Source organism: Panthera onca, chromosome B2, assembly GCF_046562875.1.
Source record: "Panthera onca isolate mPanOnc1 chromosome B2, mPanOnc1 haplotype 2, whole genome shotgun sequence".
Lineage (NCBI taxonomy): Eukaryota > Metazoa > Chordata > Mammalia > Carnivora > Felidae > Panthera > Panthera onca.
In genome coordinates this window covers 104,621,847-104,638,656 of record NC_138343.1, presented here as the reverse complement: position 1 = coordinate 104,638,656, position 16,810 = coordinate 104,621,847, and the positions used below count along the sequence as shown (strand labels likewise).

At 39.9% G+C, this 16,810-nt stretch overlaps 1 protein-coding gene across 1 annotated transcript in view; it reads right to left on the bottom strand.

Annotated features, from left to right (window-relative positions):
• Positions 1-1,301: 1,301 nt before the first annotated feature.
• The window catches only part of LOC132668005 (amine sulfotransferase-like), a 38,666-nt gene continuing 23,157 nt past the window's right edge, over positions 1,302-16,810 (bottom strand). Inside the window, exons 3-6 of the mRNA XM_078447244.2 lie at positions 7,617-7,740; positions 6,542-6,636; positions 3,922-4,105; positions 1,302-2,145 (exon numbers count right to left, since the gene is read on the bottom strand). Coding sequence (XP_078303370.2) covers positions 2,024-2,145; positions 3,922-4,105; positions 6,542-6,636; positions 7,617-7,740 — 525 coding nt within the window. The 3' untranslated portion in view covers positions 1,302-2,023. The remainder of the gene's footprint in view (positions 2,146-3,921; positions 4,106-6,541; positions 6,637-7,616; positions 7,741-16,810) is intronic.

Sequence of the window (16,810 nt, the reverse complement as noted above, 5' to 3'; positions counted from 1 at the left end):
AACTAAAAGGCAACCGACAGAATGGGAGAAGATATTCACAAATGACATATAGGACAAAGGGTTAGTATCCAAAATCTATAAAGAATTTATCAAAGTCAACACCTGAGAAACAAATACTCCAGTGAAGAAATGGGCAGAAGACATGAATAGACATTTTTCCAAAGAAGACATCCAGATGCCCAATGGCCACATGAAAAGATGCTCAACATCACTCATCAGGGAAATACAAATAAAAGCCACACTGAGATATCACCTCACACTGGACAGAGTGGCTAAAATTAACAACTCAGGAGGGCACCTGAGCAGCTCAGTCAGTTAAGCATCTGACTTCAGTTCAGGTCATGATCTCACGGTTTGTGAGTTCGAGCCCGCGTCCAGCTCTGGGCTGACAGCTCAGAGCCTGGAGCCCATTTCAGATTCTGTGTCTCCCTCCCCTCCGCTGCTTGCACTCTGTCTCTCACACTGTCTCAAAAATAAATGAAAATTAAAAAATACTCAGGAAACAACAGATGCGGGTGAGGATGAGAAGAAATGGAAACACTCTTGCACTGTTGGTGGGAATGCAAACTGGTGCAGCCAGTTTGGAAAACAGTGTGGAGATTCCTCAAAAAATTAAAAATAGAACTACCCTACGACCCAGCAATAGCACTACTAGGAATTTATCCAAAAGATACAGGAGTGCTGATGCATAGGGGCATATGCACCCCACTGTTTATAGCAGTGCTTTCAATAATAGCCAAATTATGGAAAGAGCCTAAATGTCCATCAACTGATGAATGGATAAAGAAGATGTGGTTTATGTATACAATGGAATACTACTTGCCAATGAGAAAGAATGAAATCATGCCATTTGCAACAATGTGGATGGAACTGGAAGGTATTATACTAAGTGAAATAAGTCAGTCAAGAAAGACAGATATCATATGTTTTCACTCATATGTGGAACTTGAGAAATGTAACAGAAGACTGTGGGGGAAAGGAAGGGGAAAAAATAGTTACAAACAGAGAGGGAGGGAGGCAAACCATCAGAGACTATTAAATACAGAGAACAAACTGAGGGTTGATGGGTGGGGGGGTGGGGAAGAGGGGAAAATGGGTGATGGGCATTGAGGAGGGCACTTGTTGGGATGAGCACTGGGTGTTGTATGTAAGCAATGAACCACAGGATTCTACTCCGAAAACCAAGAGCACACGGTACACGCTGTATGTTAGCCAATTTGACAATAAATTATATTAAAAACAAAAAGAGTAGGGTAATACTTAGCAAAATTCCAACACTACTCTTTATGACAGTTTATTAACTTATGTTAGAAATTATGACATGGTAATGAAAAAGAAAAGTATATCATCAGAAAATATGTCATTTTGCATAAGTCAACTCATGTACATACACTTGTATAAAACAAGATTATGTCTCTTTCAATCACTAGGAAAATGGTGGCTATTAAATAAATGACCTAGGGCCAATTGGCTATCTGTTAGAAAAGTACAGGATACTGGTCTTACAGCATATATTAAGTATTCAGATTAAATAAGGATAAGCTTTATGAATACATGAAAATACTTGTTGTAGCAATATTCTAAGTTAGACACAAAACCTAGAAACCATAAAATTAAAGGTTGACTTCTTTGATTACCTAAAAATTAAAATCTTAAATATCAAGAAAGCCCATAAGTAGTTTTGCATACATTAGGAATCATCTATTTTAAGATGTCAAATCAACCACCTGTTATGACCTGCTTTTTGCTCAAGAGCTTTGGAATTTCTGAATATAAAACAAAAACCATTTCATAATCATATGCCAAATCAAAGAAAGAAATACTCTCCTGATCAGTACCTGAGGAATTCCAGCAAATGGAAAACAGGGCACAGATAGAAAATGATATAAAGGCACATATATATATTTATTAATCACTGAGGTTTGTCAATAATGAGCCAATGGTAGTCAAAGATGAAATTATACACTTCAATATATTTATTTCTGAAAGTGCTTTCTTAAAATAGTTTGCATTGCTTAAAATTCTATTCTTCATTCATATCCCAGATGAACTTCAAGGGAAAATCTTTCATTTTCCTTTGGAAAATCTTGTCAAACCTTTCATTCTGCTCAACAGTCATGTGATTTTTCCAGTCTCCAATGGTACCTGGGAGGAAAAGCAAAGAAATTGCCTCAGTGAAGATTCTGGGATGAGGGAACATGATGCCCTAGAGTTGGGAGGAACATCAGTTTTTAGTTTTTTATTTTCCTCCCCACTGAGGCCCCAGTTGCTCCTGCATATGACCATGCCCTGCCTCTCCCACCTTATGGCCAGCGAGGGGGACACAAACTCATCATGGCAATTAGGTTATAATTTAAGTAATTAGCCCAACTCCTCAGCTGTCAGCCACAGGGAAAAGGAGAAAACTCCTGCAGCTTGTTTACTATTTTGTTCCAGGTTAGCATGGGCTAGTGTTAGTTTACAGAGGTCCTTTAAAAATTCCCAAAATCAGATTTCCTTGGACAAATATTTACTGATGAGGACATGGATGCTCAGAGACATTTTTAAAATATAGCCAAGCTCATACCGTTTGGAATGGCTCACCTATAATTATTCCATCTGTACTCACTGTAGGTTTACCAAAGTCTTACTTAAACTTCTAGACACAGAGTTGTGATGACAAAAGAGGCTGATAGAAGAAGAAAGAAAAGAAACACTGATTGTAAAAGCACATGGAAGTGTAAACCAATAACTGAAACAGACTGAAATACTAATGAAACTGAAAATACAAATAGTGCAGGAATGGTAAAGCTAGGGCAAATGACATTCCATTACATAAGATGTAAAAGAAAAGTACGTGTCTGGGCAGAAGAAACATAAGAAAATGTTCCTCGCTTCCACAAGGAAATTTGGCTCCTGCTATTTGTCTTCTTGGCCATTTCAGTCTCATTTGCAGGTGGGTTAAAGATGTATAAACAGAAAATTTTCTTTTTTCAAAGAAAAAATTGCAAGTACAATGATAATGGCAGCTGAGAGGAGTCATAACATCTACAACATGACAGGGTATGCCGAGAGTAACAGGAAGGGGACTCAGTTTGGCTTCGAGTTACCAGTGATTCACATTGTTGAGCTGAATGGATAAAGATCTATAAATAGATTTAGTGAAGGAAATACTCATGTAGAGAAATCAAACCAAATATTTACTGTGACTATACATGCAAGCATAGAACCCTGTGATTAAGTAGAAAATTTATGTCTAAAATTCTGTATTATAGATGTCCCATGTACTGTTAGAATATCACAAAGTATGAAGTAGAATGATTGTATAAAATAATAAAAATATTCTAACATGTTCAAATTTATCAGTTTATGAAAGTCAATTCATTTAAAAACTCACTCAGGATGACGTAAGAGATATTGACCTAATGGAGATATTTCCATACATTTTTATGACGTAAGTTTCTGGTAGTAGAGGACACATGATAGTCATGCACAATACAAGAGAACAGCAAAAGTGTGTTGTTAAATCAGTCCTGGCGGAGGTTTGGGAAAAAATAGAGATGGAAGAGCAGCCAGTGATGGCCAACAGACCCACCATTAAACTCATCATCACATGTGCTCATCCCATGTTAATGGGGGGAAAGAATCTAACAGTAAATGAACATCCCTTTTGTGGCAGACATTGTACTAGTCTTTGGTGGAATTCTAGGGGCCATGGAGAAGGCCTTATGATTTTAGATTATTAATCAGATACATTCAGGGACCATATGATATATAGTCTCTTGAAGAGCACCAAGAGGAAATCATGGAAAATCATCTGTCTACAGAAGGGCACTGGGCCATGAGAGCTCCATGTTATAAAAGTAACCCAAGAAGCTGAGAAGCTACATTTTAATCCACTCATACCATCGTGTAGGACAGCCATTCACTGTTCAACCTCACCTTTGCAAAGGAAATGACCTTTAGCTTCTAACCCATATCGGGTCTTTATTATATTCTTGTAATTTGCCCGTGGGTCATATTTCATGTTCTGAAATGTGGCCTGTCTCACAATGGCATCCATTTCCTCCTCACTCAGCTCTTTCCCCAAAAACTTGCAGACTTTTGACAGAGAACCTTTGAGATCCTATAATAAATCACAGTATGATAAATTATTCACATTATAAGAAAGACTTACACATGAGTCACAACTAAATATCATAGGTACTAAGGCTGGTTTGATAAATGGAGTTGACTAGGTATTTATCCAAGGGATACAGGTGTGCTGTTTCGAAAGGGCACATGTACCCCAATGTTTATAGCAGCGCTACTGACAATAGCCAAAGTATGGAAAGAGCCAAAATGTCCACTGGCAGATGAATGGATAAAGAAGATGTGGTATATGTATACAGTAGACCATTACTCAGCAATCAAGAAGAATGAAATCTGGCCATTTGCAACAACGTGGATCGGACTAGAGGGTATTATGCTAAGCAAAATTAGTCAGTCAGAGAAAGACAAATATCGTATGACTTCAGTCATATGTGGAATTTAAGATACAAAACAGACGAACACAAGGGAAGGGAAGCAACGATAGTATAAAAACAAGGAAAGTGACAAAACATAAGAGACTCTTAAATATAGAGAGTAAATAGAGGGTTGCTGTAAGGGGTGTTGGTGGAGGATGGACTAAATGGGCAAAGGTCATTAAGGAAAGTACTAGCTGAGATGAGCACTGGGTGTTATACATAGGGGATGAATCACTGGAATCTACTCCTGAAATCATTATTGCACAATATGCTAACTAACTAGGATGGAAATTTAAAAAGAAAAGAAAAGAAAAAGCCAATACAAAACTTGATAACATACATAATGTTGAATGAAAAAATAAAACAATTTTAGAAGAAAAGAAAAAAAAGAACTAGAGCTGACCATAAGCAGTGACTTGCTTATCTTTCTTGGTAAATTAAACTTTGACTTGTCCACCGTTTTAGAACACATTTGGGTTAATTTTAGGAACGCTCATATTTCATTTTATCTGTGGTAACTTGGCAAGTATTTGGGGAGTAGCTATTGTGTCAAACACTGCCCTGCATGATGGTGCCGGTGATCAGAGGCACAACAGGGGATCAGTGCTGGGAATTCAGTAGTAGGACCTATGGGCCGAGAGTAATTGTGTAACAGATTTCAGAGAAAGTTTCAACAAAGATGAGAAATTTGTTCTGGGGATTAAAGCAAAAACAGGAGTTTTCTAGGTAGACAAACTAAAGGTATGGAATCTAGACAAAAGAAAGAATATCTGCAACACTGTGGTTGCATGGAAGGTATGAGATATCAGGTCATAGGGTATTAGAAGTTGAGTTTCCCTGGAGCTATATCTGACAGGCTTTGGGTGAGAAAGATGGGAGATGAGGTTGGAGGCAATGGATGGCCCATATTGTGAGGAAGGTTGCAAGGCTGGCCAGATACTTGAATCTCTTATTTGGTAGGAGATATGGTCTCAACAAGACAGTCTAGTCTCGCTGTCATGATATTGGAGCAGCTGGAACCCAAACTAGTGAAAACTATTCATCGGCCCTTCATCTTGCCTGCCTTTGAACTCTTTGTCTTCTTTCTCGCTAAGAGATCCCTGGGGGGGGGGGGGGGGGGTGTCCTGGCAGCAGTGCCCAGGCCCATTCTAGTAATGATCCTGATCAATCTAAGACCCTCATGGCAATCCAATTGTCCTCTACAAGACATTAGTCTGGGGTGGTCACATGACACCATTTTGGCATTGAAACAGAAAGAGGAAATGAAACAGAAACTTCTGAGAGGGATTTTCCTCATGGAGAAAAGGTGCAAACAGTGCAAGTCCAGAAAGCCCTTTTTCTCCCATTTCCCTTTATTTCTCCCATGCATGCTATCACCTAAGGACATGACTTTGGAGCTACAACAACCATTCTTCTAGTATGAGGGGAGACATCATAACCACACCAAATATGATATGAAGGAAAGACAGAAAATGCAGGGACATTCTCTACATGTCTGAGCTGCCACACCCAGCATCAGGATGTCCTACCTCTGGAATTCAGCCAATAAGCAGTAGAACTTCTTCTGTTTTAAGCCACTTGGACTTGACTGTCCAGGAGCTGAATTCTTTCTAATCACACACAGCCATTTTCATTTAATTTTTCTTGCAATGCTTAACCATATACAATGCAGACAAGATTAAAATTTCCCAAGAGGTGCAACATAACATGTAGAATGTTACTAGATTACATAGTGCAGAAAACAGACTTAACAATCCATGAAAGAGAGACCAATAACCTGGCTCAAAATAATCAAAGATATGCATGCCCACATACATCAACAGACAATTCCTCACACAGAGACAATCTTTGAAAAGAAAGCTCCAGTATGCTTTGGAAATGAACACCTGGTAAAGAAAGCTTAGAAGTGATACTGGAAGAACGTCTCCTGGTACACTGTATCTGGGATCTCAAATTTGATATCGTCCTTTGGATGTTCTGAGCATGAACCTTAATATTCATTCGGCCAGGATGACTTACAGCTTCAGAGAAGTCACTAATGTCACATTTCTCACCTTCTTCATCTCCTCATACATCAAGAACTGAATGTTGAAGAGGCTTTTGTGCTCATACCAACCTTTGATGTGGTCAAACCAAAGGCTTCCCAACACTGTGGGGAGAACAGATACATAATTAGGTAAATATGCTGAACCCGTTGAAAATAAGATACAGTATTAGAAGATGCAGGATGCCTCAGTAACAAAGAAGGAAAAGGAAATGTGCTGCTAGATTTCAGATTTCCACTCGCGCCTGGTTGTGGAAAAACCATCCAGCTTCCACCACGAAACAATTACATGACTCAAGGAGAAATTGGTCTCTTAAAAGCGCATTTCATATAGACAGGAAATCACCTTAACATGGGGTAAGAAAAACCAAAAGGGAACAGAAGAAGGAATCCTCTGCTTCTTCCTCTCGCTGATTCCAAAGGCACATGGAGCTATTTCCCTGCTGCGTGGAACATGAGGACTTGCTGATGAGTCACTGCAGCTGGGCACAGTGCATTACAGACTAATCTGTTAACTCTGCTGTTCCAGATCATCATCCTCAGAATCAATCCTAACGATGTGAGGTTGCCTGGCTGGCCCAGTGAATAGAGCATACAACGCTTGATCTCGGGGTTGTGAGTTCGAGCTCAAAGTTGGGTGTAGAGATTCATTAAAAAACAAATAAAAATATTTTTAAAAGTACTTTTTAAAGAAAAGAATGTAGAACGGAACTTTGTCAAAAAGCTGGGAGGTGCCCCCTGCAATACGCAGTGCAAAGTTCCCAACCAGTATCTAAACTGAGATGCTTCTCCCTTAGCTAGAACAGAAATCTGTGTGCTAGTGAAATATTCTTTTCATATTAGATGCACATATTTTCTGGTGGTATGACTGAAATCTTGACACTGTCCTGAGGGGAGAGAGAACGATCAGTGTTTGCAACAGTGGCTGAACTTGGTTACCCAAGTGACCCTACCAACTAGCTTCATATGTTGATTACTGACCCATGCAACTCTTGTTCAGCATCCTCTTTCCCTCTGCCATTCACTAAGTCTAAAAACACCACAAGACACCAGACTTATTACTTAGTTTATAAAACTTTAGTTACCTTTTCCTTCTAGAAATTGTTCCATAAATTCCTCAAAGGAACTTGTAACTTGTAATGTCACATTCTTTGAAAAGTGGAAATATGAGCACATAACGTCCTTAGGGTTTCTGTATATGTAAATAATCTGCAAAGAAAGGAAGTATTCAATATTTCTGAATCTTTCATTCTGTTATATTTTTACCCTAATACCTTACAATTGGATGAAGCCTGTTAGTTGAACTTCAGTCTCCTAACCATATCATATCATGCATATATTCAGCTCTCTTTTGTATTTTGCCTTATTCCCTGCAATGCCTCTCTCTTCACAATTGGCCTAGTGACTATCAATTACTCCTCAAGACATACCTCACATGGTACCTCTTCTTAACTCCCCCAGAGAGCGACAATATTCTCTTGTTCTTACATCAACAATCAAATATATGTGAAAATGCCTTTTAGCTATAAATCATGGCAATAGGAAAAACCTACTAAAATGTTTTCAATCATCTTAGAAACTTTGGTGTGTTTTTCTTGTTTTTAATTTGGTTTTGAGAGAGAGAGAGACAACAAGCAGGAGAGGGGAAAATAGAACTGTTATTTTTAATTTTTTAATGTTTATTTATTTTTGAGAGAGACAGAGCATGAGCAGGGGGGAGGCAGAGAGAGAGAGAGACACAGAATCCAAAACAGGTTCCAGACTCTGAGCTGTCAACACAGAGCCCGACTCAGGGTCCCAACCCACAAACCACAAGATCATGACCTGAGCCAAAGTCAGACACATAACCAACAGAACCACCCAGGAACCCCGAGAGAGAGAGAATCTTAAGAAGCCTCCATACTCAGTGCAGAGTCCAACATGAGGCTCTATGCCAGGACCCTTGGATCATGATCTGAGCCAAAATCAAGAGTCAGATGCTCAACTGACTGAACCACCCTGGTGCACCTAGAGTGTGTTTTTTCTGATGCCCCAGTGTATGGTTTACATCGTTCTTATTTATATACCTTCACAGTGTAAAGCACAAATACTGGGCAGACAGAAGTCACCAGTTCAGTATTTTCTGTATCAAAAGAATATGGGATTCATTTTAAAAATTGTTTATTATAACCAATCAGAAGGTATAATTTCATAAAACAATTAAGCAACCCAATGATGTTAGAATACAAAATATAATCAATATCTGTCCAACCCACAATTAAATGGCTTATTCAGCATGTGTACAGAATATTCAGGGGCTCTGTATAAAACCTAAGGCTTGTATCTTCATTGTGAAATGGCATGTGTATAGTTTGTTAGTTCCTGAGAGAGGAAGCTTCCAGGTTCATTATAGGAAAGCTTTTATTCATTTTCCACCTCCCTGCACATTGCCTGCTTAAGCTAGGAGATGACCTAATAGATGTCAGCCCTGAGTGATCCCACTGCACTGGAAATAGAGTCTTTCACTCAGGGGATTTACTTGATGTTACCAAAGTGGTGGATAACATCAAATAAATATCAACAGCCGTTGATATTTCCATAAAGAAATAAGAAATCCTCCTAAATGTGAAGGAAGAAGTTCTTTTCACTCCCTTGCTATGATTCTTCATGTCTCTGGCTTTGGATTGGGGAATGGCTTCTTCTCATTAATCCATATACTTATGTAAAAGTGACATCTACACAATGGGATAGCTGAGTAACTTATGCCACATACTTGATCATACCCCTGTTAAGTAGATAATGATACAAGTTATTAATAGAGGAGTGTTTTGAAGATAAAATCAAAATTCCATTTGGATATTTGAGTTCCATATTTGGATAATAAAGTCCATAGAGATATTTGAAATCTCTATGGATATAATATAGGAAATAGTAAATAGTTTACATTAGTCTAGAATTAAAGGGAGAAATCAACTGTACATACGTTGTATTTAAAGTTATGTGATTAGATACTATAACTGGGGTATTAATTACAGAGGGAGAATACACGGGAATCCTCACTTCTCAAAGGTTAGAGGAAGAAAGGAAGAAGGAAGGAACAGTATCTCAGAATGTTATTGTATATGTTTAAAAAAAACTCAAATAGATTAAAAAAGACTAAGTAGAGAGGAAGATGGCGGCGTAGGAGGACGCTGGGCTCACTGCGCGTCCTGCTGATCACTTAGATTCCACCAACACCTGCCTAAATAACCCAGAAAACCACCAGAAGACTAGCAGAATGGAGTATCCGGAGCCAAGCGCAGACGAGAGGCCCACGGAAGAGGGTAGGAAGGGCGGCGAGGCGGTGCACGCTGCACGGACTGGTGGGAGGGAGCTGGGGCGGAGGAGCAGCCTGCCGGCCAAGCAGAGCCCCCGAGTCTGGCTTGTAAAAGCGGAGGGGATGGACGGAGTGTGTTCCGACAGCAAGCGCGACTTAGCATCTGGGAGGTCATAAGTTAACAGCTCTGCTCGGAAAGCGGGAAGGCTGGAGGACAAAGGGAGGGAGAGTTGCTGAGCCCCGAGACGACAGAGCTATTTGGTGGGGAACAAAGGCACTCGCCAGCACCATCTCCCTCGCCCATCCCCAGCCAAAATCCCAAAGGGAACCAGTCCCTTCCAGGGAACTTGCTTGCTCTGCACAAATACCCAACACTCTGCTTCTGCGGAGCCACCCCTCTGGCAGCGGGTCTGACTCCCTACCGCTGCCACTGGGCCCCTCCTGAAGTGGATCACCTAAGGAGAAGCGAGCTAAGCCTGCCCCTCCTGCCCCCGTGCACCTTGCCTACCCACCCCAGCTAATATGCCAGATCCCCAGCACCACAAGCCTGGCAGTGTGCAAGTAGCCCAGACGGGCCACGCCACCCCACAGTGAATCCCGCCCCTAGGAGAGGGGAAGAGAAGGCACACACCAGTCTGCCTGTGGCCCCAGCGGTGGGCTGAGGGCAGACATCAGTGCTGACTGGGGCTCCGCCCACCAACTCCAGTTATACACTACACCACAGGGGAAGTGCCCTGCAGGCCCGCACCACTCCAGGGACTATCCAAAATGACCAAACAGAAGAATTCCCCTCAGAAGAATCTCCAGGAAATAACAACAGCTAATGAACTGATCAAAAAGGATTTAAATAATATAACAGAAAGTGAATTTAGAATAATAGTCATAAAACTAATCGCTGGGCTTGAAAACAGTATAGAGGACAGCAGAGAATCTCTTGCTACAGAGATCAAGGGACTAAGGAACAGTCACGAGGAGCTGAAAAGCGCTTTAAACGAAATGCAAAACAAAATGGAAACGACAACAGCTCGGATTGAAGAGGCAGAGGAGAGAATAGGTGAACTAGAAGATAAAGTTATGGAAAAAGAGGAAGCTGAGAGAAAGAGAGATAAAAAAATCTAGGAGTATGAGGGGAAAATTAGAGAACTAAGTGATACACTAAAAAGAAATAATATACGCATAATTGGTATCCCAGAGGAGGAAGAGAGAGGGAAAGGTGCTGAAGGGGTACTTGAAGAAATAATAGCTGAGAACTTTCTTGAACTGGGGAAGGAAAAAGGCATTGAAATCCAAGAGGCACAGAGAACTCCCTTCAGACGTAACTCGAATCGATCTTCTGCATGACATATCAGAGTGAAACGGGCAAAATACAAGGATAAAGAGAAAATTCTGAAAGCAGCAAGGGGTAAACGTGCCCTCACATATAAAGGGAGACCTATAAGACTCGTGACTGATCTCTCTTTTGAAACTTGGCAGGCCAGAAAGGATTGGCACGAGATCTTTAATGTGCTGAACAGGAAAAATATGCAGCCGAGAATCCTGTATCCAGCAAGGCTGTCATTTAGAATAGAAGGAGAGATAAAGGTCTTCCCAAACAAACAAAAACTGAAGGAATTCGTCACCACTAAACCAGCCCTACAAGAGATCCTAAGGGGGATCCTGTAAGACAAAGTACCAGAGACATCACTACAAGCATAAATCATACAGACATCACAATGACTCTAAACCCGTATCTTTCTATAATAACACTGAATTTAAATGGATTAAATGCGCCAACCAAAAGACATAGGGTATCAGAATGGATAAAAAAACAAGACCCATCTATTTGCTTTCTACAAGAGACTCATTTTAGATCTGAGGACACCTTTAGATTGAGAGTGAGGGGATGGAGAACTATTTATCATGCTACTGGAAGCCAAAAGAAAGCTGGAGTAGCCATACTTATATCAGACAAACTAGACTTTAAATTAAAGGCTGTAACAAGAGATGAAGAAGGGCATTATCTAATAATTACAGGGTCTATCCATCAGGAAGAGCTAACAATTATAAATGTCTATGCGCCGAATACCGGAGCCCCCAGATATATAAAACAATTACTCATAAACATAAGCAACCTTATTGATAAGAATGTGGTCATTGCAGGGGACTTTAATATCCCACTTACAACAATGGATAGATCATCTAGACACATGGTCAATAAAGACACAAGGGCCCTGAATGACACATTGGATCAGATGGACTTGACAGATACATTTAGAACTCTGCATCCCAAAGCAACAGAATATACTTTCTTCTCGAGTGCACATGGAACATTCTCCAAGATAGATCACATACTGGGTCACAAAACAGCCTTTCATAAGTATACAAGAATTGAGATCATACCATGCATACTTTCGGACCAGAATGCGATGAAGCTTGAAATCACCCACAGGAAAAAGTCTGGAAAACCTCCAAAAGCATGGAGGTTAAAGAACACCCTACTAAAGAATGAATGGGTCAACCAGGCAATTAGAGAAGAAATTAAAAAATATATGGAAACAAATGAAAATGAAAATACAACAATCCAAATGCTTTGGGATGCAGTGAAGGCAGTCCTGAGAGGAAAATACATCGCAATCCAGGCCTATCTCAAGAAACAAGAAAAATCCCAAATACAAAATCTAACAGCACACCTAAAGGAAATAGAAGCAGAACAGCAAAGGCAGCCTAAACCCAGCAGAAGAAGAGAAATCATAAAGATCAGAGCAGAAATAAACAATATAGAATCTAAAAAAACTGTAGAGCAGATCAACGAAACCAAGAGTTGGTTTTTTGAAAAATTAACAAAATTGACAAACCTCTAGCCAGGCTTCTCAAAAAGAAAAGGGAGATGACCCAAATAGATAAAATCATGAATGAAAATGGAATGATTACAACCAATCCCTCAGAGATACAAACAATTATCAGGGAATACTATGAAAAATTATATGCCAACAAATTGGACAACCTGGAAGAAATGGACAAATTTCTAAACACCCACACTGTTCCAAAACTCAATCAGGAGGAAATAGAAAGCTTGAACAGACCCATAACCAGTGAAGAAATTGAATCAGTTATCAAAACTCTCCCAACAAATAAGAGTCCAGGACCAGATGGCTTCCCAGGGGAGTTCTACCAGACGTTTAAAGCAGAGATCATACCTATTCTTCTCAAGCTATTCCAAGAAATAGAAAGGGAAGGAAAACTTCCAGACTCATTCTATGAAGCCAGTATTACTTTGATTCCTAAACCAGACAGAGACCCAGTAAAAAAAGAGAACTACAGGCCAATATCCCTGATGAATATGGATGCAAAAATTCTCAATAAGATACTAGCAAATCGAATTCAACAGCGTATAAAAAGAATTATTCACCATGACCAAGTGGGATTCATTCCTGGGATGCAGAGCTGGTTCAACATTCGCAAATCAATCAACGTGATACATCACATTAATAAAAGAAAAGGTAAGAACCATATGATCCTGTCAATCGATGCAGAAAAAACATTTGACAAAATTCAGCATCGTTTCTAAATAAAAACCCTTGAGAAAGTCGGGATAGAAGGAACATACTTAAAGATCATAAAAGCCATTTATGAAAAGCCCACAGCTAACATCATCCTCAACGGGGAAAAACTGAGAGCTTTTTCCCTGAGATCAGGAACACGACAGGGATGCCCACTCTCACCGCTGTTGTTTAACATAGTGTTGGAAGTTCTAGTATCTGCAATCAGACAACAAAAGGAAATCAAAGGCATCCAAATTGGCAAAGATGAAGTCAAGCTTTTGCTTTTTGCAGATGACATGATATTATACATGGAAAATCCGATAGACTCCACCAAAAGTCTGCTAGAACTGATACATGAATTCAGCAAAGTTGCAGGATACAAAATCAATGTACAGAAATCAGTTGCATTCTTATACACTAACAATGAAGCAACAGAAAGACAAATAAAGAAACTGATCCCATTCACAATTGCACCAAGAAGCATAAAATACCTAGGAATAACTCTAACCAAAGATGTACAAGATCTGTATGCTGAAAACTATAGAAAGCTTATGTAGGTAATTGAAGAAGATATAAAGAAATGGAAAGACATTCCCTGCTCATGGATTGGAAGAATAAATATTGTCAAAATGTCAATACTACCCAAAGCTATCTACACATTCAATGCAATCCCAATCAAAATTGCGCCAGCATTCTTCTCGAAACTAGAACAAGCAATCCTAAAATTCATATGGAACCACAAAAGGCCCCGAATAGCCAAAGTAATTTTGAAGAAGACCAAACCAGGAGGCATCACAATCCCAGACTTTAGCCTCTACTACAAAGCTGTAATCATCAAGAGAGCATGGTATTGGCACAAAAGACACATAGACCAATGGAATAGAATAGAAACCCCAGAACTAGACCCACAAAAGTATGGCCAACTCATCTTTGACAAAGCAGGAAAGAATATCCAATGGAAAAAAGACAGTCTCTTTAACAAATGGTGCTGGGAGAACTGGACAGCAACATGCAGAAGGTTGAAACTAGACCACTTTCTCACACCATTCACAAAAATAAACTCAAAATGGATAAAGGACCTGAATGTGAGACAGGAAACCATCAAAACCCTAGAGGAGAAAGCAGGAAAAGACCTCTCTGACCTCAGCCGTAGCAATCTCTTACTCGACACATGCCCAAAGGCAAGGGAATTAAAAGCAAAAATGAACTACTGGGACCTTATGAAGATAAAAAGCTTCTGCACAGCAAAGGAAACAACCAACAAAACTAAAAGGCAACCAACAGAATGGGAAAAGATATTTGCAAATGACATATCGGACAAAGGGCTAGTATCCAAAATCTATAAAGAGCTCACCAAACTCCACACCCGAAAAACAAATAACCCAGTGAAGAAATGGGCAGAAAACATGAATAGACACTTCTCTAAAGAAGACATCCAGATGGCCAACAGGCACATGAAAAGATGCTCAACATCACTCTTCATCAGGGAAATACAAATCAAAACCACACTCAGATATCACCTCACGCCAGTCAGAGTGGACAAAATGAACAAATCAGGAGACTATAGATGCTGGAGAGGATGTGGAGAAACGGGAACCCTCTTGCACTGTTGGTGCGAATGCAAATTGGTGCAGCCGCTCTGGAAAGCAGTGTGGAGGTTCCTCAGAAAATTAAAAATAGACCTACCCTATGACCCAGCAATAGCACTGCTAGGAATTTATCCAAGGGATACAGGAGTACTGATGCATAGGGGCACTTGTACCCCAATGTTTATAGCAGCACTCTCAACACTAGCCAAATTATGGAAAGAGCCTAAATGTCCATCAACTGATGAATGGATAAAGAAATTGTGGTTTATATACACAATGGAGTACTACAGGGCAATGAGAAAGAATGAAATATGGCCCTTTGTAGCAACGTGGATGGAACTGGAGAGTGTGATGCTAAGTGAAATAAGCCGTACAGAGAAAGACAGATACCATATGTTTTCACTCTTATGTGGATCCTGAGAAACTTAACAGAAACCCAAGGAGGAGGGGAAGGAAAAAAAAAAAGAGGTTAGAGTGGGAGGGAGCCAAAGCATAAGAGACTGTTAAAAACTGAGAACAAACTGAGGGTTGATGGGGGGTGGGAGGGAGGGTAGGGTGGGTGATGGGTATTGAGGTGGGCACCTTTTGGGATGAGCACTGGGTGTTGTATGGAAATCAATTTGACAATAAATTTCATATATTGAAAAAAAAACTCAAATAACATTTCCTAAATAGTAAAGTTATCAACTTTTCTCACAGAACACCAAGGCCAAGATGTGTGTACAGCAGGTTGGGTTAACTCATCATCTTGATGCTATCATGGACTTAGAGTCTCCCACTTTTCTACTCTGACTTGTTGAATCTCCTCCATGTCCCAGATGGCCACTACTTTTCATCCCCATGGTCTCTTTAAAGAGTGAAGAAACCTTCTCCAAGAAGACATGAAATTTCTGAAAGAAGAAGAAACTTCTTTACCTGTGTCATTGCTCATAAGCTTGTCACTTACCTGTATCTGAATAAATCACTGCAAGATTCCTGGTACCAAAACCAGGCTTTGGACCAACTAAATTGTACCCTCTCCCCAGCCAGGGATTAAACTATCAGGCCAAAAGCACACAGAGGATACAAACCCAAACAAAATGAGATTTCCGCTGACATGAAATATGAGGAGAGGAATTGGTTGCTGGATAGAGTATGCTCTAAGTGTCTACTGAGACAGGCTGTTACCAGAAATGTCCTATCTGGAACAGCAGGAAAAGAAAATGTTTAAAGAAGTAGAAAGTGATCAATTATGTCAGATGTCAGTAATAGGCCAAGTAAAATGATCAAGAAATAATCCCTGCTTTTTGAAAATTATAAAAAATAAGTGACATTGAGGGGTGCCTGGGTGGCTCAGTCAGTTAAGCATCCAGTCGTGATCTCACGGTTCATGAGTTGGAGCCCCACATTGGGAACTGTGTTGATAGCTCAGAGCCTGGAGCCTGTTTTGAATTTTGTGTCTCCCTCTCTCTGTCTGCCTCTCCCTGCTTGTGCTATGTCTCTTTGTCTCTCAAAAATAAACGTTAAAAAAAAAGTGACATTGACATTCAGGATTCAATGAAAGAGTGGAGAGTGAGGCTAAATACTTTTAAGTTGACCTCAAAGAGTAAATGAAGGAAAGTAGCTGAAAGTGAAATGGAGAAAGACAAGTTTTGTTTTATTGTTAAAATGTGCTACATGAAAATTTGATTTGGGGTCAAACAGAATGATCCAGTTAAACAAAAGGAAATCGGTGATGAATGAAAAAATGAATGTTACATTGTTCAAGCAAAATCTTTGAGAATAGAGCAAGTCTCTCAACAGTGGCACCATGGACATTACTCTCAGAAAACTCTTTGTTGTTGGGGCTACCTTGAACATCATAAGGCATACATCAGCATCCTGGGCCTCAACCA